Source organism: Geotrypetes seraphini, chromosome 2 (genome assembly GCF_902459505.1).
Source record: "Geotrypetes seraphini chromosome 2, aGeoSer1.1, whole genome shotgun sequence".
In the NCBI taxonomy this organism is placed as follows: domain Eukaryota; kingdom Metazoa; phylum Chordata; class Amphibia; order Gymnophiona; family Dermophiidae; genus Geotrypetes; species Geotrypetes seraphini.
Genome location: NC_047085.1, coordinates 354,344,115 through 354,366,569, shown reverse-complemented (window position 1 = coordinate 354,366,569; position 22,455 = coordinate 354,344,115). Strand labels below are relative to the sequence as shown.

Sequence of the window (22,455 nt, the reverse complement as noted above, 5' to 3'; positions counted from 1 at the left end):
AGATTGTGATGTCATAATGCCTCATTCCACAGTTCCTCAGAGCCAATCCAGGTCCCTCGTACCTGGCCAAAATCCAAGGAGTAGCAACATTCTTGCTACCGATCCAGGGCAAGCAGTGGCTTCCCCCATGTCTTTCTCAATAACAGACTATTGACTTTTCCTCCAGGAAATTGTCCAAACCTTTCTTAAAACCAGCTACACTATCCGCTCTTTACTATATAGATGCTGTTGGTTCAGTAGTCTGCAATCACAACTCTGTATACCTTTATATTTTTCTGCATTCCCCTTTTGATACATATACCACAATTCACATGACCCACATGTGACTTTATTAAGGTACCGGAATCTCAGAAAAAGCATTACAAGTATTGTCTGATTTCTGTGTCTTGCCATCACAAAGCTTATGGTATCGTTTCTAGTTAGTGTTCTGTAAGACTGCAGTTCCCAAACTATAGAGTACATATTCCAATCTCCTTCATTGAGCATGGAGGAAATAGTGGTCATTCTGAATTTCTCCTTGAAAATGAAACAGTTCGCATCCCCAGAATCAAGTATAGGGCACAAGCCTCCTTTTTGTATGGATTAAAAAAGTATCATGAATAGAAAAAAAAAATCATTTTTTTCTCCTGTGGTGGAACAGGGTCTAATACTTTGGCCTGGAGAAGAAGGTCTACAACTAAGGCGCTCATTTTCAAAGTAGATGGATGTTTCAAAATGGCCCCCCAAAAAGTCTATCTGCCAAAAACATCCAAAGTCACGATTTTTGAAAGGCAGAATTTGAAAACCCCACACTACAGTTAGTCCAAATAGCAAGGGGCCATATTTGGGGTGGAACTACCGGGGAGGGCAAAAGAAGGACATTCAACAGCGATAATCGAATAGGAGGAAACATCCAAGTCTGAAAAGGTCATTGTTATTACACATTTCAGTCACATCCAGGGTACAAAAAGATGCTCTGATTGAACAGCTGACAACTGAAAGGATTAAGGCATGATCCTTCATGAATCCTTCAGTGGCTCAGTGCTTGAGCTGCTGCCTCTGCACCCAGAGGTTGTGAGATCAAATCCCAGTGCTGCTCCTTGTGACTCTGGGCAAGTCACTTAATCCTCCAGTATCCACCACTTTGAATGTCAGCTTTGAAATGCCAAAGCAACAAAAAGGCAGTACGTAAGTCCCTATTCCCTCCCTTTCTCACCCCTGAAGCAGATCTGAAGGGTAGCCTAGTGATAGACTGTAAACTAGGGGACCCAGGATCAAATCCCACTTCAACTTTTAAATTCTGGTCCCTAAATATTGAAGATACCTGCAAGCATGAGGGCTGTTAAGGTGGTATACATTCAGGTATGGTAGGTATTTCCCTGTCTCTATAGGGTACACTATTTAAAATATCAGAATTGCAGTAGAATATGAACCTGGATGCCCTAGATTAAAGTCCACTGCATTGATCACCAGGCTACCCCTCTGCTCTGTAGGGACATCTGTGTGGCCATTTTCATACAAATGTCCTTGTCCCTGTTTTTTTGGGTATTCATAATTTGGACATTATGGGCTCCTTTTATCAAGCCGCACTAGCGGTTTAACGTGCATAATAACGCACGTTAAACCGCCGGCCGCGCTAGCCGCTAACGCCTGCCTTGATTTTCAATCAGGAAACCCCAATGTTTTTCCTGTCCAAAAATACCTGTGAGATGGACAGGGTTTTTTTTTAGATACTATGAGTGGGATTTCCCAATTCTAACTTGGATGTTCTTTTGAAAATACGCCTCCATGTGTTATAATCTCTTGTCAAGCTGATAGTATAAAGGAAATCAATTTGTAACCAAGATTGAAGTGAATGCCAAAACTGAAAAATATATTCAGGAAATAACTTAGAAACAGCATAACAAATCTGAAAAAAAAAATATAAGTACCTGTTGGCTAGGAAGATTAATAAAGTTTCCTTAGAAAATGTGGTGGTGGTGAAGAAATGAAAATAAAATCAAGAACCAATAGGCTCAATATCAAAAGATATAAGAAAATGACTGAGACAATTTGGGCCTCTTCTATCAAACTGCGCTAGCAGTTTTTAGCGCAGAGAGCTGCGCTGAATGGCCCATGCTACTCCTGACGCTCATAGAAACTCTATGAGCATCAGGAGCAGTGCAGGCTACTCAGTGCAGCTCATTGCGCTACAAACTGCTAGCGCAGTTTGATGGAAGAGACCCTTTGGGCTCCTTTTACTAAGCGATAGCATTTTTAGCGTGCGCAGAATTGCTGCACGTGCTAAACCCACGCTATGCGGCTAGAACTAACGTCAGCTCAGTGCTGGCCTTAGTATCTAGCGTGCGCGGCAATTCTGCACGCGCTAAGCGCACGCTAAAACCGCTATCACAGCTTAGTAAAAGGAGCCCTTTATGTCAGTGAGTGACTGACATAAAATCACTTCCTTCAGGATAGAAGGAAGGTCGCTCCTGCCGCAATTCACCGCTGGATCTCCAGGGATACTTATGGTATGCGGGGGAGGCGGGAGGGAGGTAAAAATAATTAGAATCAGTTGGGATCCCTCCTGTCATGGCTACCACTGGACCATCAGGTCTCACAGCAGGCCCGGTGGAGGCCTGCAAGGCATCGGGAGGGAGGGGGGAAGGTGTAGAACTTGGTGGGGGGGAGGGGGCTGGGTGCAGAGAATATCAGGGCAGTGACGGAGGGAGGCCAGTGTGGAGACCCTGACAGGGCAAGGCGAGGCACTACACTTGAATATTCTCCCCCCCCCCCGGTCAATCTTTTTTCCTTTTTTGGGAAAAAAAGGTTAACCTGGTTTATATTCGGGTTCGTTTATATTCGAGTATATACGGTAACTGGGAAATATGCCAGTGTTTCACCTGCTTCATCAGGGATTTAATTCTGTACTAGAAGTTCCTGCATAACTATCCTGGTTCTGATCTCCCAAGCCCAGTATTCCATCTTCACGATGGCCAATACAAGTCACAAGTACCGGGCAAAAACTTACATATTGGCAGCCTCCAAGGATTGGGAACAAATGGCATTAGCACAGGATGTCAGATGCTTCTGGGCCAGCCCTACTTTAAGGCAGGTATAAATGTCAGCTAACTGCTCATTAGACATAGGGTTTCCACCAGTGATTAATGGGGCATTTCTACTTACCTCTTTAAGTTTACCTGAAAAGATTCTTTTTTTGCCTAACTTCCTTGACATCCAATTTTATAAAATCCAACACTTGAGTAGGTGGTAAAATCAGTGCTTGCACACTCAGGTCTCTGCTCTTTTGTTGACTATGTTACATAAGAACATAAGCGTTGCTATACTGGGACAGACCAAGCCCAGGATCCTGTTTCCATTAGTGGCCAACCCAGGGCATCTGGTAAGATCCCAAAAAAGTAAAGCAGATTTTATGCCGCTTATCCTAGAAATAAGCAGTAGATTTTCCCCAAGTCCATCTTAATGACTTATGAACTTTTCTTTTAGGAAAATATTCAGACCTTTTTTAAAACTTGCTTAATGATGTCAGATTTATATTCTTGCTGTTTCTGTTCAGCTTGACTCTTTTGTAAGCCGGTGTGAGCTGTAAGGCTCAGCAAGCTCTAAATAAAATTTTATGTTATGTTATGTTGTACCACAGAAAGATAGTACAGTAAAACCTTGGATTGCAAGTAACTTGGTTTGCAAGTGTTTTACAAGACAAGCAAAACATTTGATTAAATTTTAACTTGATATACAAGCAAAGTCTTGCAATATGAGTACAGACAGTATGCACGCATCACATCATCACAACTGAGCCAATGGTTCTTCTCTCTTTGACGCTGCGGGAGTGTAGTGACTGTTCTAAATGAGCGAAGTAAAGTTTTTGGGTTGTGGAACGAATCATCTGAGTTTCCATTATTTCCTATGGAGAAATTCGCTTTGATATTCGAGTGCTTTGGATTACAAGCATGCTGCTGGAACGAATTATGCTCATAAACCAAGGTTTGACTGTGTATCAAATACATGCCCCCTTATTCCATACCCTTATATGCATTTTACATAAGGCTCTGCATTCTGCATTGTAGAATATATGTTAAATTACATACTCCCCAACCTGTGGGCATCCACTTTCCACATAAATGTCCTATGCAAAATATTTGTAAATGGATCCTATTTATTAGTGAAACCTTTAGCATGCATAAGTAATAATGCTAAGGGTTTTTTTGTTGGTTTTTTTTTTTTTCAAAATTTAGTTTGTGCGGTCGCATTTTCTGCTACTACTGCAGCAACAACTATGTGATGACGAAACACAGCAGCAAGAAGGAGCGTTGCTGTCAGGCTTGCTTTAATAAATTCAACAGCGTGGTGGATTCTGAGACTGAGACTGAAACTGAAGCAGGAAAACAACCAGCCCAGCAAGCCTCAGATACACTACATACCTATGATGTCACTGGTTAGTATCAGACTCAACCATTTTCTTAAATAGATATCAAGTTTCAAGTTTATTAAAATTTTTGATTAAACGCAAATCACAACTTAGATATGAAGAACAATAAAAGTAGCTGCTTATATTACATAGCAAACAAGTAACTAGGTAAGGATCTCTTGACAATTATTGAGGATAAAATATATAATGTATATACTTGAATATAAGCTGAGGTTTTTGAGCCCCAAAATTGGGATCTCGTCAAGCCTAGATGCTGAAGCTGACACTCACCAGACATAGTAATAACGGCAAGCAGGGCCAGTTGGGGCCTTGAGCATCTGCACATGCTCAGGAAGCTGGCAGGCCTCAAGCATGCACAGATGCTCAAGGCCCCGGACCGATCCTGCTTGCAGTTATTTCTGTATCAGCGTCAGCCTCTAGGCTTGCTGGTAAGTTGAAATGATAGTCACTTCAGGAAGGTAGGCAGGGGAAAGAAAGGGATATGCTGGTAACGGTGAGGGTGGGGAGAGGAGGGAAGAGAGACGTGTCATTCACCACAGGACTAAATGGATCAGCGCTGGAAGTTCTAGTCACCAGAGGAGGGAGGGCGGGAGGTAGGAGAGACTTGGGAGGAGGAGGAGGAGGGACAAATCCAAAATGGTGTGAGAATGAATTTACTCACATATATTATTTATTTAATTAATTCGTTTTCCATCCCATTGTCCACAAAGTGCTCAGAATGGGTTACAGGTTAAACATATATAATTTCAGCACAAGTTTACGATGCAAGTTTTTATCCTAACTTGACATATTTTAGGGTGTAATATTAATATACAGTTTACCAGTTACAATTTGCCAAAGTTATCATTACAGTGAAAGGTTTTCAGTGCAAGTTTTATCCTAATAGACAATTTACAGGTTAGATTTGCCACAGTTATAGTGCAAGATTTTACAATACAAGTTTTCCTTACGTGACACACGCTGGTTCTGGTACCAACATATGTTTCTTTGTAGTCCATCGGTCAGGGGCAGGGGTTAATTAATCTTACTTATTGCATTTCTTCTGTTTATACTGTAAACCGCTTAGAACCTCACGGTACAGCGGTATATAAGAAATAAAATTATTATTATTATTATTATTAGGTGAAGAGGTATGTTTTTATTGATTTTTTGAAGCTGAGGAGTCCTTCAAAGGATCTGATCTGCAGGGGCAGTCGATTCCAGTGGTTTAGTATGAAGTAGGAGTAGGACCTGTATTACTATTTAAAAAGGCTTCACTTAAGACCTTCAGTCACTTTCCGCACTGGACAGAATGCCAGGAAATTAAAATAGTATACAAATTAAGTTTTATTACATATATACAATATTTCTAGCCATAATCATTGATTAAGTACAGAGTTTGAATCAATACATTACCGGTTATCATCACTCCATCGGAGGGACCACGAGTAGGAGGCTTATTCAGATTGTCATCACATAGCTCATCAGCAATGGAAAAAATGTCCCTGCTTTACAGGTAACTTTCCTCCCTTAAATTGTACTTTTTCCCCATCCCCTTTTTCCAGATTGGATATACAAACGCGTGCTTACCTCATGTTGAGAGGGTAATTCCCAATCAGCATGTCTTGAAAACAACTAGCTTAGCTCGTGGGTTGTATACCCAGCCCCTCTTTATGGATTGGATACTTTTTCCCCTACCCCCTTTGCTTATCTCGTGCGGGGAGGGTGTGATTCTGTCAAGCACCTATCATCAGGTGCTGAAAAATTTCTGGCCTTGCTCGTTCTCATAGTACTTGTGTTTCCCTGTAACAGCTATCATGGATCCTAGGCAGTGTCATTCAATATTAATAATCCTTTCATATCATACGTTTCACATTTGTATCACATTCGGTCCTTATTGAGTGATACTGCCATAGGATACCATCGTGGGCCGTGTTGATTTACAGCATAGTCCATAAACCACATAACAATTCCACAAGGACAGAACAAGTACTACTATGGTTAATATAATTACTAATCTGGTGATGCTTTTGTTCAAATTCCTTATGGACTGATTTATCATAGTATTATAGCTTTTAACTTTCCCAACTTTAAATCCCAATTTGGAACGGAAAAGTTGTTCTCCCAGAATACATTTGTTCTAAATCCTATATCAGGTGTTCAAACATAAGTTTGATTCTGCCAAAGAAGTGTTGACATATTGTGTAAGCATCCTGCAAAGGGTACTATCATTTTTGGTAATTATTGGCTCATTAGTCACCACACATATTACGCGTGGTGCTATTTCAATAATATAGTCCATTCACACACATCATATATTATTGATTGTAATTTACAAATTCGCCCTTGCAATGTGGAGTAAAATTAAATTTAGGTGCCCAGAAAAATTGCTTCTGAGGTTCCCCTAGTATGAGGGGTAACACTACATATTTACACATGAGTATCATTACATTGTACTTCTAGTGCTTGAAATTGTTTATTAAACACGGTCCTCCATATCTGCTCATTTCTAGTGTGTTCATTGCTTTTAATTTCTGTAGTCCATGTATGGTCTCTTGTTGTCACATTTGCAATGATACATCTGGAGTTAGTGCTGCAAGTGAAGTTATCTTGCTTCCGATTCATTGAAGAATGCTTCCATCTCCATGACATAACGACCCCTTCTTTAATTGTAATACGTCGCCCGGGGGCAGCGCCTCTTACCCCATACCATATTCCAAGGATTCCAAGGCACACGTATATCTGCAAGTTTCAGAAAACATTATTACTCTCTCAAATAACATTTCTCCTGAGGGACATATTCCCATTTTTCCACTCCCGGTTTCATTACAAGGAGAGCCTTATCTTTCCCGATTGCAATCACCTCCGCTGGTTCCGGAGGTCCTTTAGGATTGCTAATCCAGATTTTGGCTATGGACAGTTTCCTAATCGTCAAATTGGGGGTTACATTATCCCTCCACTGCCCATATTTGTCATCTGTAGTTAGTTTTTTAAGGGCCTCTTTCAAAAGTCCATTCATCCGTTCAATTAATCCCGCTACCTGGGGATAATAGGGTATGTGATATACCCATTCAATATTATTTTCCTTAGCATATTCTTTTATCTGCCCTCCCGTAAAATGTGATCCATTATCAGTTTGTATTTGTAAGGGCATACCATAATACTGAATAATCATGTCTAAAGTCCTTAGAGTGCTCCATTGTGACGCAGAAGCACAAGGGAATGCTAGTAATAATCTACAGCAGTACACATATATTTACATTTATGACTTTCGGGTAACGGTCCTATGAAACCCATTTGCCAAATCTGGGCTGGCAAATCACCCCGTGCCCCATTACCTTATGTGGTACTTCCCGTTCTTGATATGTTGACACACCGGACATTTTCCGATCACATGTTTGATCACATCTATTGTCAAAGGAATCCCTCGTTCCTGAGCCCACCTGTAAGTAGCTTTTTCTCCAAGATGTCCACTTTTCTGATGTGTCCAAATGGCTGTACCTTCCAACCATTCTTCCACCTTAGGAATTTCATTAGTAGTTGTTACAGAAATGGTAGCTGCAGCATCTGCTTGGGAATTAAACAATCGTTCCATTGAATCAACAGGCATATGTGCATCTACATGAAATACTGACACTGTTGTCTCCTGTACAATTTTTTCTATGTCTTGCCACAATTCTTTACCCCACAATTCCTTACCATGAATTAACCAATTATGGGACTTCCACCCCATTAACCATGTAGCAAGACCATTAGCGACCGACCAGGAGTCAGTAAAAAGATATTCCACTCCCCATTTCACTGGGGATTCATGAGCATATACTGGCTTTATGATTTCCAGCTCTTCGTTAGGAATATTAGCTATTTTTTCATGCAAAGTAGCTACCCCATGCTCACCTATTTTAGCTCTTTGGGAAATGTACCATTTCCATTTAATAATACTTTGTTCCTGAGCATATCCTACTCTATTTGACTTGGCAAAAGCAACCTGATGTTCTTCTCCCCACATAAACTCATATTTTTTACTAGTTACCTTGTATATTCTTTGGAGTGGGAAAATCTAATATTTTTTCTCAATGATTTCCCCATATCCTCTATTCCACTGAATTCCTAAAAATTTTACCGACGTTGCCGGTCCTTGTATTTTTGTTGGATTTATTTCCCATCCCTTCTTTTTTCATATAGTCAATTAATAAATCCAACTGCCCTTGCACCTCTTCCTTCGTTGTTCCCTGTATCAATATGTCGTCAACATAATGAGAAATTTGTATAGAGGTGAATTTCTGAAATTCATCTAAATGTTCCGCTACTATTTGAGGACAAATGGTAGGACTATGTAACCATCCCTGTGGTAGCCTAGTAAAAGTAAATTGTCTCCCTTGCCATGGGAATGCAAATTGAGATTGGGCACGTTCAAACAAACCTGAAACCTACTTACAGGAATATACATTAACATTTTATAACATTTCCAATATTATTTTATCGTTCTTAAAAACTTATTTCGGACTGCTGAAAAGTCCGCGGCCAGCTTTCAGACAGTGACTAGTCAGCCTGCTTGTTACGCTTTCAGACAGTGACTAGTCAGCCTGCTTGTTACTACAACAAAAGGCACATCCTTCCTTAACACGTCTCACAAAGCTTTCTTCCACATTCTTGTACGTTCGTTCTACAGACTATCTCCCTGCTTTTAACCATCTCTTAAAGAAACAAGGAAAAGAAAAAAAAATTCAGGCTACATCAGACAAATAGCTTCTAAATTACCTCCATTGTTCTTAACAGCATAGATCTACCCTACAGAAACTCTTTCAAACTTAAATAAACTTTCTTTGTTTCCTGAACAGCAAAACAACTTTCAATTAACTTCAAGTAGCTTATATCGGCTAATCGGAACTCCAAATAGCATAAGGCTTGGTAAAGTTTTATCCATAAACCCTTTGGTTCCTTGTTTACATTATTAATTTCATTACAAATTGTTAATATTTAAGCATATTTTAAATATCGATCCCTGTTTTTGCAACATTCGTAGAATTGCAGACAGACCCCATGCTGTCTCTTTCCCCCTCCCCTCTGCCTAGTATTCACGTGTTAGCATTGAAGGAGGAAAAAGGTGGGGGTGAAAATCCCTCCCTTTGCAGTTTACTCTTTCAAACAAAGGAACCTTCACGTGTTAGCATTGAAGGAGGGAAAAGGTGGGGGTGAAAATCCCTCCCTTTGCAGTTTACTCTTTCAAACAAAGGAACTTTCACGTGTTAGCATTGAAGGAGGAAAAAGGTGGGGGTGAAAATCCCTCCCTTTGCAGTTTACTCTTTCAAACAAAGGAACTTTTACTCCAACATCCTATTTACTCGACCGCGCCTTTTCCGTGCCTTTTCTTATATTTTATGGCAGCAATATGAACTGCAGATTCCTCAGCTATCTTTTGATAGTGATCTAACTTATCTCTTCAAAGTTTACCACTACATTCCAGCATAAGACAACGCCTCTCTATTTCCACCTGCGCCCGTTCTGCTTTAATTTGTTCCTGAACTGCTGTTTGCATAACCGAATGTGCACTATTCGGTATGCAGAAGTTAATACCCGGCTCCTTTGAGCCAAAGCAACGACATCACCCGATTTATCGGGGCATTTTTTTTTTCTAAACGACATCACCCGATTTATCGGGGCATTTTTCTAAACTTGTACAAGATCAATTGGTTCTGCACTTCCCAGAACCTTTTCCCATGACTCTGCTAATCCATGATTATTGGCTAGTTCTTGTGCTATTAAATTATACGGTGCCTCGGTCCAGCCGGGCACCTCTGTAGGTTCTTTTGAGGATTTCTCTCTCTTCCTGAACATTCCTGTATCACAAGAGCGCTCAGGTTTTCTTTAGAGAAATCCTGCCGACTACGCCAATTAATGTATTACTATTTAAAAAGGCTTCACTTAAGACCTTCAGTCACTTTCCGCACTGGACAGAATGCCAGGAAATTAAAATAGTATACAAATTAAGTTTTATTACATATATACAATATTTCTAGCCATAATCATTGATTAAGTACAGAGTTTGAATCAATACATTACCGGTTATCATCACTCCATCAGAGGGACCACGAGTAGGAGGCTTATTCAGATTGTCATCACATAGCTCATCAGCAATGGAAAAAATGTCCCTGCTTTACAGGTAACTTTCCTCCCTTAAATTGTACTTTTTCCCCATCCCCTTTTTCCAGATTGGATATACAAACGCGTGCTTACCTCATGTTGAGAGGGTAATTCCCAATCAGCATGTCTTGAAAACAACTAGCTTAGCTCGTGGGTTGTATACCCAGCCCCTCTTTATGGATTGGATACTTTTTCCCCTACCCCCTTTGCTTATCTCGTGCGGGGAGGGTGTGATTCTGTCAAGCACCTATCATCAGGTGCTGAAAAATTTCTGGCCTTGCTCGTTCTCATAGTACTTGTGTTTCCCTGTAACAGCTATCATGGATCCTAGGCAGTGTCATTCAATATTAATAATCCTTTCAATTGTGTGGCGGTTTGCAGTCGAAGGGCACGACCAGGGGACGTTTTGAGGCGTATGTCATCCTGGGAGCGGAGGGACTGGTTCGGCATTTACGGAAGACGTTTACCCATCATGTAGCCCGGCGCCATGTTGTGCAAGGATTTGAACACTAGCATCAGGCTCTAATGGGCAGCCAGTGAGCCAATGCTAGAGTCTGATTGCGGCGTTTTGAACGTGCTGGAGACGACGTACATTCTTTCGCCGCGAACCTGATGAATAGCACATTGCAGTAATCCATGTGGTGTAGTATTAAGACATAGAGTAGTTGGGCGAAGTCAGACTCTGAAAAGTAGTTCCTTATTTTTCTGAGGTAGTAAAATAACAGGTTGCAGTCAAGGAGTATTTCTAGGCTGCGCACTTGGTCTTTTGCAGTTTTAATAGTCGAGTACAATGCAGCGAGGGATGGGCACGGTTGCAGCGTTCTTTGTGGATCCAAAAAGAGTTCAGTCTTGGTGGCATTTAGTTGTAATTTGTTGACAGACATCTAGTTTTTGATTTCTAAGAAGCAGTTTAGGAGTTTTGCAATCTGGGCATCACAGGGTTCTCCTTGCAGTAGGTACAGTTGAATTTCATCCGCAAAGGAGTGAATCTGTATTTGATATTTTTGGGCTATGTATAGGACGGTTCACGGAAGTTTCGCCCCCCACATTTCGCCCCCAGCAATTCGCCCCTCACATTTCGCCCCCCACATTTCGCCCCCAGGTATTTTTCGCCCCCGCACATTTCGCCCCTGCCTTTGAGGGGAAAAAGAAATCCGTCTTGGAGCGCGCCTGACTCGGAGCGCGCCTGACTTTTCTTTTTCAGGCGCTGCTGATGTGGAGCGTACGCCGCGCGCCTCCGACGAGCCGCAGGTCCGCCGAAAGGGAACATGAGCTTAGTTGCTGCCGTCTCACCTGTTTCACTGCCTGGGCCCCTCCGCGATCCCCGGTGGGGTGGGGGCTTTCTTGTGTGCTTTGCCTGCCATGGACGGCGGTGCGGGAGGGAGTGGGTGTTGTCATGGACGGCGGTGCTGCCAGCCCACAGCCAGCACCGGCTCCTTTCAAGCAGCTGAAGCAATGGCCAAAAGGCCACTTGGACGGCGGTGCGGGAGGGAGTGGGTGGTGTCATGGACGGCGGTGCTGCCAGCCCACAGCCAGCACCGGCTCCTTTCAAGCAGCTGAAGCAATGGCCAAAAGGCCACTTGGACGGCGGTGCGGGAGGGAGTGGGTGTTGTCATGGACGGCGGTGCTGCCAGCCCACAGCCAGCACCGGCTCCTTTCAAGCAGCTGAAGCAATGGCCAAAAGGCCACTTGGCCACCGCTACCCCCAAAGCCAGAGAGGAGGAGAAGAAAACGCACCTCCTTCCTGCCCTTTTCACCTGGGCTGCGAAGTGAATGAAGTTAGGGTCAGAAAAGCCAAGACTTCCCCAGATTTAAGAGCGAAAAGTTAGGGGAGGAGACGGGGAAAACCAAAGCGACTTTTCTTTGGAAACATTTCGTGAGGGTCTATGTGGAAAACGAAGTGAGCGGCGGTGCCCCCCCCCCCCCTCTCCCTCCTCCAACTCTGGCATTGGGACATGAGCTGTCAAGAGAAAGAGGCCTCGGGGGTCAAATCACAGAACCCGGGCCAACTTTAGGCCCGGAGCGAAGGCTAAGAGTTGTTCCCACGGGAGGAAGGACAGACTTGGAAGAGGAGAGAGAGAAGCCTGAAACCCTCCCCGTCACTCCAGCTCACCTCGTGGAAAACGAAGTGAGCGGCGGTGCCCCCCCCCCCTCTCCCTCCTCCAACTCTGGCATTGGGACATGAGCTGTCAAGAGAAAGAGGCCTCGGGGGTCAAATCACAGAACCCGGGCCAACTTTAGGCCCGGAGCGAAGGCTAAGAGTTCTTCCCACGGGAGGAAGGACAGACTTGGAAGAGGAGAGAGAGAAGCCTGAAACCCTCCCCGTCACTCCAGCTCACCTCGTGGAAAACGAAGTGAGCGGCGGTGCCCCCCCCCCCCTCTCCCTCCTCCAACTCTGGCATTGGGACATGAGCTGTCAAGAGAAAGAGGCCTCGGGGGTCAAATCACAGAACCCGGGCCAACTTTAGGCCCGGAGCGAAGGCTAAGAGTTCTTCCCACGGGAGGAAGGACAGACTTGGAAGAGGAGAGAGAGAAGCCTGAAACCCTCCCCGTCACTCCAGCTCACCTCGATCCCAATCCAACCGACAACTGCTCCGAACAGCTCATGAAGTCCACGTCGGACTTGGGCTAAAAGCTCCCATTAACCCCCCCCATGGCCCCGTCTCCCCCGACCCCTGCCAGGGCTGGCCGAAAGCAGCCTGTTTACGGCACTGCCTCTGCTCACAGGCTGCCACTACTGCTTCGGGTAAGTGAGATTGTCAGGATCGGCGGCCGCTGCTGCTTCAGAGTGCTGGAACCATAAGTGGGGAGGGGAGGAGAGAAAGTGACCCATACCAGAAAAGAGGGTGGGAAGGAACAGATGCTGGACCTACAATTGGGGGTGGGGTAGGGGAAAGATAAAGAGAGGAAAAGAATGACTCAGACCAGAAAGGGGAGGTGGGAAGGGATACAAAGTTAGAGTGAGAGAGAGAGAACGGAGGAACGCTCAGGGGCGAAATGTGCAGTACACATAATCCAACGCTCAGGGGCGAAATGTGCGGGGGCGAAATGTGTGGGGGCGAAATGTGTGGGGCGAAATGTGCGGGGGCGAAATGTGTGGGGGCGAAACATCCGGGGGGCGAAATGTGCGGGGGCGAAATGTGAGGGGCGAATTGCTGGGGGCGAAATGTGGGGGGCGAACCTTCCGGATCCCGTATAGGACAGGTCTAATGGAGAGATTGAATAATAGGGGGGATAGCAGAGCCCCCTGTGGAACACCATATTTGATCAGTTTTGATAGTGTGTTGTTTATTTATTTATTCCCTTTTCTATACGATTCTCCCAGGGGAGCTCAGAACGGTTTTACATGAATTTATCGGTTTTACATGAATTTATTCAGGTACTCAAGCATTTTTCCCTGTCTGTCCCGGCGGGCTCACAATCTATATAATGTACCTGGGGCAATGGGGGGATTAAGTGACTTGCCCACGGTGACAAGGAGCAGCGTGGGTTTGAACCCACAACCTCAGGGTGCTGAGGCTGTAGCTTTAACCACTGCGCCACACACAGAATACTTTGGAATCTATTATTCAGGAAAGAGGAGAACCATTGTTGCGCAATGTCTTGGATTCCAATGAGGAGAGGATGGGTCAATAGGGTCGAACGCCACACTGAGATCCAGCAGCACCAGAAGGACATCGTTACCATTGTCCATGAGTTTCGAGCAGGCTTCGATGATGTCGAAAAAGAAGGCACTTCCTCAATGGACATTCAGGGAATCAAGCGGCACTGCTTCAGCCTAGACTCGCTTTGTACTGCTTAGAGTCCACATGCTCCAGCCAAGGCATAATGCAACGTAAGTCCTATGGCCTGCATCCAGCTGCAAAAAAACAAAAGAAAACAAGCAAAAAAATCCAGAATGACAGTGGTGGCCGCCATTGTCCCACAGTTCTTGCATTGAACAATATTCGTCTAGTGCTTAGACTAGGGATTCCTTTTATCAAGCTGTGCTAGCGGGGTTAGCGCGCATGACTTTTAATCACGCGCTAACCCCTGCACTGGCCAAAAAACTACCGCCTGCTCAAGGCAGGCGTTAGCGGCTAGCGTGCCGGCAGTTTAATGTGCGCTATTACGTGCTTTAAACTGCTAGCGCGGTTTGATAAAAGGAGCCCTAGAAGTCATGACACATGCATTCAAGACTGCTCTGCTGAGCAAAAAAAGATGGCCACAAATTTGGACTTGGAGGATGAGATGTACGGTGTCAGCATCTATGAGGCAAACTTGGTTTTTCTTATTACACAGAGCTTTCTGGACCCCTGTTCATTTACATAAATTAGATGATTCCAAGTCTAATAGATGCTGGCATTGTCATCTTGAAGCTGGGACTTTAGATCATTTACTTTACTATTGTCCCTTCATACTGCAGTTTTGGAGGTCTATTTGGACCAAGTAAATATGTTAGAGAATCCAGTGGCTTAATCTTATGATACTATTTTATTTGGTACACTTATGAGAGACAATTATCTGTGAGATAACAAGCTACTTTTTGTAATGACAGCGGTTGCCATGCAGCTTATTTTAAGAAATTGGAAAAACTGGGATAGGTTGAACTACACATTCTGGTGGGAATCCATGTGTTATACTTATAAAATGGAACATTGCAAGGACATACAACAGGGACGTTTTAAGAATTTTATGGATGTTTGGGAGCCATTGGCTAAATACTGTAAAGAGGAATAATTAATTTAATTTTATAGTCAAGTAAACATACACATCCTGGAGGGGGGGGGGGAAGGGAATAGAACTGGAATTGATTCAAGTATTTTATGAATAATTTCATGAAGGTTTTATTATATTTGTTTATTAGCTGGGAGGGTGGGGGAAATTTCATTATGCAGTAGTATTTGTAAGTTTTGTTGCGCTTATTATGTAATGTGCAAATATGTGAATCATTTACACTTCCCCCTCCCCATTCACGGTTTCCGCACTCGCGATTTCACATAATCGTGATTTTTTTTGGGGGGAAGGGGGAAAAAACAAACCCATATTTTTGCTTTCCCCCCCAGTATCCCGGCCTTACATGGTGGTCTAGCGGGCTTTCGGGGCAGGAGCGATCTTCCTACGCTCCTGTCCTACGCTCCTGCCCCGTGTAGATCGCCAATAGGAAATGGCTGTGGGGAGTTCTCGTCGTAATCTCGAGAGACTACGGGAACTCACAGCAGCTATTTCCTATTGGCGATCTGCACGGGGCAGGAGCGTAGGAAGATCGCTCCTGCCCTGAAAGCCCGCTAGACTACCAGGTAAGGCCAGGATGCCAGGGGAGGGAGGCGAGGGTGGGTCAGAGCCGGATATTCGCAGTATTTCCCTATTCGCTCTGCCCCTATCCCCCGCGAATAACGAGGGAGATGTGTATTGCGCATTTGTAGTTTGAAAAATCGATAAAGAATTTAAAAAAAATAAAAAATAAATTCTCTCTCAAGACCTCAATTCTTCTGAGACCTTTGAAAGTAGAAAGTTTGTCCAAACCTGGTTTCTCCTGTTCTTTTGTCATTTACTTCAACAAAGAAACTTTGTTCCCCCTAATTTGGATACTAATGAGTGGCAAGTTGACTCCCCTTCTACTGTATGTAACTACACTGGAGCAGTGAAATGTGTTTACTAGAAATGTACAGGTTAATATTTAAATTCCACAATGGCTGTGGTGTTTAAATGTATACACTGATATTTTGCTCTGGCTGCTCTCCAGATACTGGTTGCTGGATATCAAGGTGGTCTGTAAGTTGTCACCATTGTGCAGATAATGATGATTCAGCTCCAGTATCTGATTATCTCTCCGGGTAATTTAGGTCTGTGGTGATATTTTACAGGGTCCAGAGGCCTTAGCAAAATGTTTCGTATTTCCCCATATATAGGCCGCAGCCTATACATGGGTTTTACAAACCTGCCTATGGGGTGCGGCTTACTTAAATGGGGCGGCCTATCTAAACCTTTAAAATCACCCCCCCACCCCCTGTACCTTTTTAAATCACCCCCCCCACCCCCCGTACCTTTTTAAAATCTCCCTTAAATACGTCCCTCGCTGGACGGCTGCCTGCTGCTTCTTTGAAGCTTGCGGCCAGCGGTGCAGGGCAGTTGCGATCTTTTCGGCATCCAGCCTGGCCCCGTACCGCTTGCTGAATGGCTTCCGTCAATTCTCGTTGGATGCCGAAAAGATCGCAACTGCCCTGCACCGCTGGATGCGAGATTCGAGGAGGCAGCCGGCAGCCGTCCAGCAGGTAATGTACCGGTAAGATAAGCCACGGCTAATGCCATGGGGCGTCTTATCTACCGGTTTTAAAACATAGATCACTGTTTGCTGCAGCCTGTACATGGGGGCGGCATATATATGGGGAAATACTGTACCTTCTGGGTGCACAGAATAGTAACAGACACCTTGATTTTGATTTGTATGGTAGTTACAGATGAAGCCTCCAAAATACTTGAAGATACAGTGTTTCATATTATCACAGACGAAGAACTTAATGAAGTGCAAGATACTGACTCCATCCAGACAGAAAGTCACACTGAAGACTCGCCAGACCATAGTACTGCAGAACTGTGAGTATAAGTTAGCTTAAAACTGGATTCATTTGTTTCCACTCTTGTAAATTGGAGGTTGTAGCAAATTCAAACGCGCCCAAAATAATCACATGAGCTACTGAAGTGTAAAAACCTGTAGAATCTTTAATTGAAGGTTATATGTGTGTACCAAATCAAAATGATGTTTTCTTAATAATAAAAATGTTAATGAGGCTCACCCTCCAGAGTAAAAAAAAAGTCACTGAATAATCTTTGGGTGCCTATCTCAGAGCTAATTATGTAACGAACTGTCATGAGTGAACATGACTTTATGAATCACTGCTCTTACACACCGTCATGGGTGAGTCCCATAATAAACTCCATAAAGTAAATGAAGTGCCTCACATAAATCCTATGTGTACACTACAGTGCTCACTTGTCCGAAAATAGTAGTATATACTAGGGATGTACATCAATTAAAATTTTTAATTGCACAATTAATTACGATTAAAAAGCTCCCCTTGTACAGTGCAATATAGAGGCAGCAGATATAAATACTAATAATCGACACATTTCAGTTACTACACTAAAAATAAAATCATTTATCTTACATCTGCAGTCTGGTGATTTTCTTTCTAATCTTCTCATTCTCTGACTCTGGTGTTGCTACCCTGTGCTCGTATCACCTATCCAGCTTATCTCAATTCTTCTTTTTCCTCTTCCTCCTCTCCCCACCCTTCTCAGGTCTACCATCTCTCCCTTTCTCTCTCCCTCCCCATCACCACCCATGGGTCCACCACCTCTCCCTTTCTGTTCCTAACTACTCTACCATCTAGCATCTCTCCCTTATTTTTCTTCCTCCTCCTCCTTCCCTCCCCACCACCCCAAGGATTATCATCTCTCCTCCTCTTTACCACTCCTGGCTCCACCATCTCTCTTATCCCAATTGCCCTCCCATCCAGCGTTTCTCCCATCCCCCCACCCATCTTCCATTTCTGTTTAATGGGAGGTTGAACAGGGAAGCTAAGAATTCCTTTAATCTCTCTGCTATGACCTCGTCTTCCCTGAGCGCACTTGTTGCCCCTTGGTCATCTAGCAGTCCAACTGATTCTTTTCCTGGCATTTTGTTTTTTTTTAATATACCTCAAAAAGGTTTTACTATGTGTTTTTGCCTCCAACCTTATCTTCTTTTCAATGTCTCTTTGCCTTCTATACCAGTGCATTGCATTTTACTCGCCATTCCTTATGTTGTTTCCTGTTAGGCTTCACTCTATCATGCTGATGTATTATATATCACAACGGGGATTCTCAGAATGCCACCCTGTCCAAAAAGGAACAGCATGGCAGCACTCTTCACTGATTCCAACCCAATTATGTGATATGGAGTACTTTTATGCTTTTTAAAAAAATATTTTGTTATAAATTTATCTTTATTTCATATTAAATACTGAATTCTCCATTTCATTTCATTTCTTTTAGAATTACTTAACTCATTTCATTTCCTTTCCTAAAAGCTAATTGTATTTAAACTTAGCTTTATGCTGTTGTTGTTCCTGAGGAAGATTCGAAACACGTTGGTGGGGACTAGTGCAACAACAGCATAAAGCTAAGTTTAAATCCAATTAGAGGGGCATAATCGAAAGGGACGTCTAAGTCCGTTTACGTCCATCTCGCAAGTCGTCCAAAGTTAAAAAGAGCCTAAGACACATTTTCGAAAGATACGTCCAACTTTTTTTTACTTTCGAAAATCGTCTAATTATACGTCCTGCCGATCTGATCGTCCAAGCCACTAAATCGTCCATCTTTATACCACATTTCCGTCCAACTTTCCGTCCAAGTCCAAAACGCCTAGAACAAGCCCTGTTGGACGTGGGAGGGGTCTGCAAAGTGATGGACTGCACACCCAGACATGCCACCTAAATAGTGGGGTACCTTACAGGGCACTGCTGTGAAATTCACAAAAAGAGTGCCATGTCTTCTCCTCCCTACAGCTCCCTTATAGGTTATGGTGAGCCCCCAAAACCACCTCCAGAATCCCCTAGACCCACTTATCTACCACCCCAATAGCCCTTATGGCTGCAGGAGCCACTTATATGCCAGCAAATGGGTTTAAGGGGTGTATAGGGCAGTGCACATATATATGTATCAATGCAGTGATTACAGGGGCTTATGGGCATGGGTCCTCTTCTCTATGGGTCCCTAACCCACCCCCAAGATGACTTAAGCTGCCTCTGGGATGGACGACTAGGCTTTCCCATGCCAGGTGGCCAGGTGATGATGGTCTGGAGGCTGAAATTTAAAGTTGTGAATAAAATTTTTATGGGGTGGGGGGGTTGGTGATCACTGGGGTAGTGTGTGGGGGGGGTCTGTATTATGTGTTTTCTGTGCTTATCTAGTGAGTTTGGGTGGATTTTTGTGACTTAGACCGTCTAGGCTCTGTTGTTAAACTTTGGGTTATACATGCTGTACGACTAAGTCTAAGCTGGCCCACGTCCCGCCCAATTCCCGCCCTCAACATGCCTCCCAAAATGCCCCATTTAGCTTTGGACGTTGAGCAGCACTATGAAGGCCTAGGTCGTTTAGAAATACGTCCAAAATCCGGTTTTATTATCGGCACTTGGACATTTTTCAGAAATGTTCGTCCGAGTGCCGACTTAGGCCGGTTTTTGGACGTTTTTCTCTTTCAATTATGAGCCCCTTAGCATTTAGGAAAGGAAATGAAATGAGTTAAGTAATTCTAAAAGAAATGAAATGAAATGGAGAATTCAGTATTTAATATGAAATTAAGATAAATTTATAACAAAATATATTTTAAAAAAGCATAAAAGTACTTCATATCGCATAATTGGGTTGGAATAAGTGACGAGTGCTGTTCCTGTTTGGACAGGGTGGCGTTCTGAGAATCCCCGTTGTGATATATAATACATCAGCATGATAGAGTGAAGTATAGCATTCTTGTTGACATTTAGTGGAACACCAAATCGGTGTGTGGTTTCCTATTAGGAGCATAGTGATTGTATCACTTTTGAGACCCTGATGGGTTTGTGGCTCCAGTTCTGAGGCGTTTTTATCCTATTGAAATTAGTAACATTACCTGAAGATAATAGCAATATAAAGGGTATGCTTTGCTTGGAAATATCATAGGGGATTCATTAGAGGGTTGGTTTACTTGATAACCTATATCCTATTATTTTCAGTCAGATCCTTCTGAAGGATGTCCTTTTAGCTGTAATAGCTTCCTTCATCTCACTTGTTAACCATGCTGGCTGCTGTTTAGCCTTCCTCCTCATTTTTTATTTAGTAATTTCTTTCTTGATTTCTAAAAGCTGCGACACAAATGCCAAAGTACATACATTGAATATATCTGGTCTGGGCTTTCAGGATGGTGTTTTTTGAATAACATCCATGTTTGATGTAAATTTTTGACATTTACAGCTGTTCTTCTAAGTTTCAAGTTTATTATTTCTTTGATATACCGTCCATCAAAATTTAACTAGATGGTTTTACAGTCAATAAAAATATTTAAAAACAAACATTAAAAACACACACCACCACATGATAATTAAATGTGGAGGAGTGGGAGGAGGTTACAAATATTGCACAAGACTAACATGATAGGGGAGGGAGGTACAAGAGGTGGTAAAAAATATATCAAGACAAAAAAAATATATACAAAGGATGGAGGGGGAGTTAATTTGCCTCTAAAGAAGCGTTTTTAAAGTTAAATGCTATTGTATTGGATTTCCTGTATGTACTTACTTCAGAGATTATATCAAATCTAATCATGTTATGATCACTGTTATCAAGTGGCTCCATCACCATTACCTCCTGCATGAATTCATGCCCTCCACTAAGAATTAGGTCTAGAATTACTTAGCCTCTTGTTGGTTTCTGAGCCAGGTGCTCCATAAAGCAGTCCTTGATTTCACCAAAGAATTTTACCTCCCTAGCATAGCCTAATGTTACATTTACCCAGTCAATATCGGGGTAGTTGAAGTATTATTGTGTTACCCAGTTCGTTAGTATCTGCCTGTTAATCCCGGTCAGGCAGATGGTGGTACATTCCCACCTGGGGGTGGGTGGGAGAGATGCTTGATGAGAGGTGTCACACCTGCCCAGCTCCTGTTCACGGCAGCGAGCTGGAACACTGTGACTGTTCCTGTCCATACGTGTACTCTTTAACCAGGGTACCCTTCAGGCCTTCTTAGGCGTCTGCCTAAGGTATAATATCAGATTCCCTGATATTACCAAAAGAAAAAACAGGCAAGGGAAAAGAAACTCACACACCTCAAAATCCAGTAGAGTAGAATAATCAAACAAAGGTTTTATTATGTTCACTGGTTGCATTGAACAAAAGAAAAAATGCTTCTGCTTAGCAGACCTCAAAACAAGCACTCAAAACTATGAGGCAAAACACAAGCTGTTCAAACAGAGCAAAACTTTCAAAGAAATCCAGTGTCCAGGTTTTTGGGTGTGTCTCATCTTAACCTACAGTTCCACAGCCTCTGGACTTTGTTAAGTCCTGTTCACCAGAGTAGTTTGGATTTAGTAACTTTCCCTAAGCTGCTTCAGCTCTGTAAACCGTATTCTCTTCTTTAGCACAGAATTCACAAGGTCCGTGCAGGCTCTCAGCACAGCTCCCTGCTGTGCCTTTCAAGTAATTAATTATGCACAGCTGTGAGGAAGAACGCTCTCGGCTCAGCTTGGCTGCTAGCAGAGAGAACAAAAAAAATGCCAAAACATTTGCTAGCTTTACAACTAAAGCTTTCAAGCAGCAATTAACAGTTCATTATCAGCAGGGAGAGAACTACAACTCCCCTTTAAACTATCACTGGCATAACGGGTAGCTTCACTACTGTGGACACAGGCAATACACATCCCCTTACTGCTTATCAGTGTCCATGGACACCTCCTCCGGTCCTACCAGACTCTCCTGGATTTCCATGGGTTCCCCTGGGGTTCCTTCCTCACTCCCTGGGTCAGCAGTAAGCTCTTCTGTGTCCACCATTTGCCAGTCTCCAGCCTCCTCGGGCTGTGGATGAATCTCTCCCGTTTGCCTCCAGGCTGCTTCCCCCCCCCCCCCCCGGAAGCCTCCTCGGCTCCTCCTCTCCTGACTCTCTCTCAGCTGCTCTGTTTTAACCCCCTCTAATTCGCCCCTCCCTGCTCTGAAGAGGGGGAAGGGAGAGAAATCTCTTTGCAGCTGTGCCTGTCTCAGTGACAGCTTCCTGTGCTGAGACTGGCCTTCTGGGAGCTGTAGTTTCTTAGCTCCTGGGTTAGTCACAGTGAAGTCAGCGCTTATAACATCAGCAGGGCCAACCTGATCTGCTCTCCTGCAACGGGGTTTCCTGCTCTTCTTCCCTAATCCTGTGTCGAAGCTAGTAAGAGAG

At 43.4% G+C, this 22,455-nt stretch overlaps 1 protein-coding gene across 5 annotated transcripts in view; it reads left to right on the top strand.

The window, feature by feature from the left end:
• Positions 1–22,455, top strand: part of FYCO1 (FYVE and coiled-coil domain autophagy adaptor 1) — a 248,169-nt gene that overhangs the window by 195,924 nt on the left and 29,790 nt on the right. For 4 of the 5 annotated variants that reach the window (XM_033930418.1, XM_033930417.1, XM_033930419.1 and 1 more), the window contains 2 exons: positions 4,215–4,414; positions 16,966–17,107. In XM_033930418.1, the coding sequence (XP_033786309.1) occupies positions 4,215–4,414; positions 16,966–17,107 (342 nt within the window). The remainder of the gene's footprint in view (positions 1–4,214; positions 4,415–16,965; positions 17,108–22,455) is intronic. The other variant, XM_033930420.1, reaches the window with a different exon arrangement.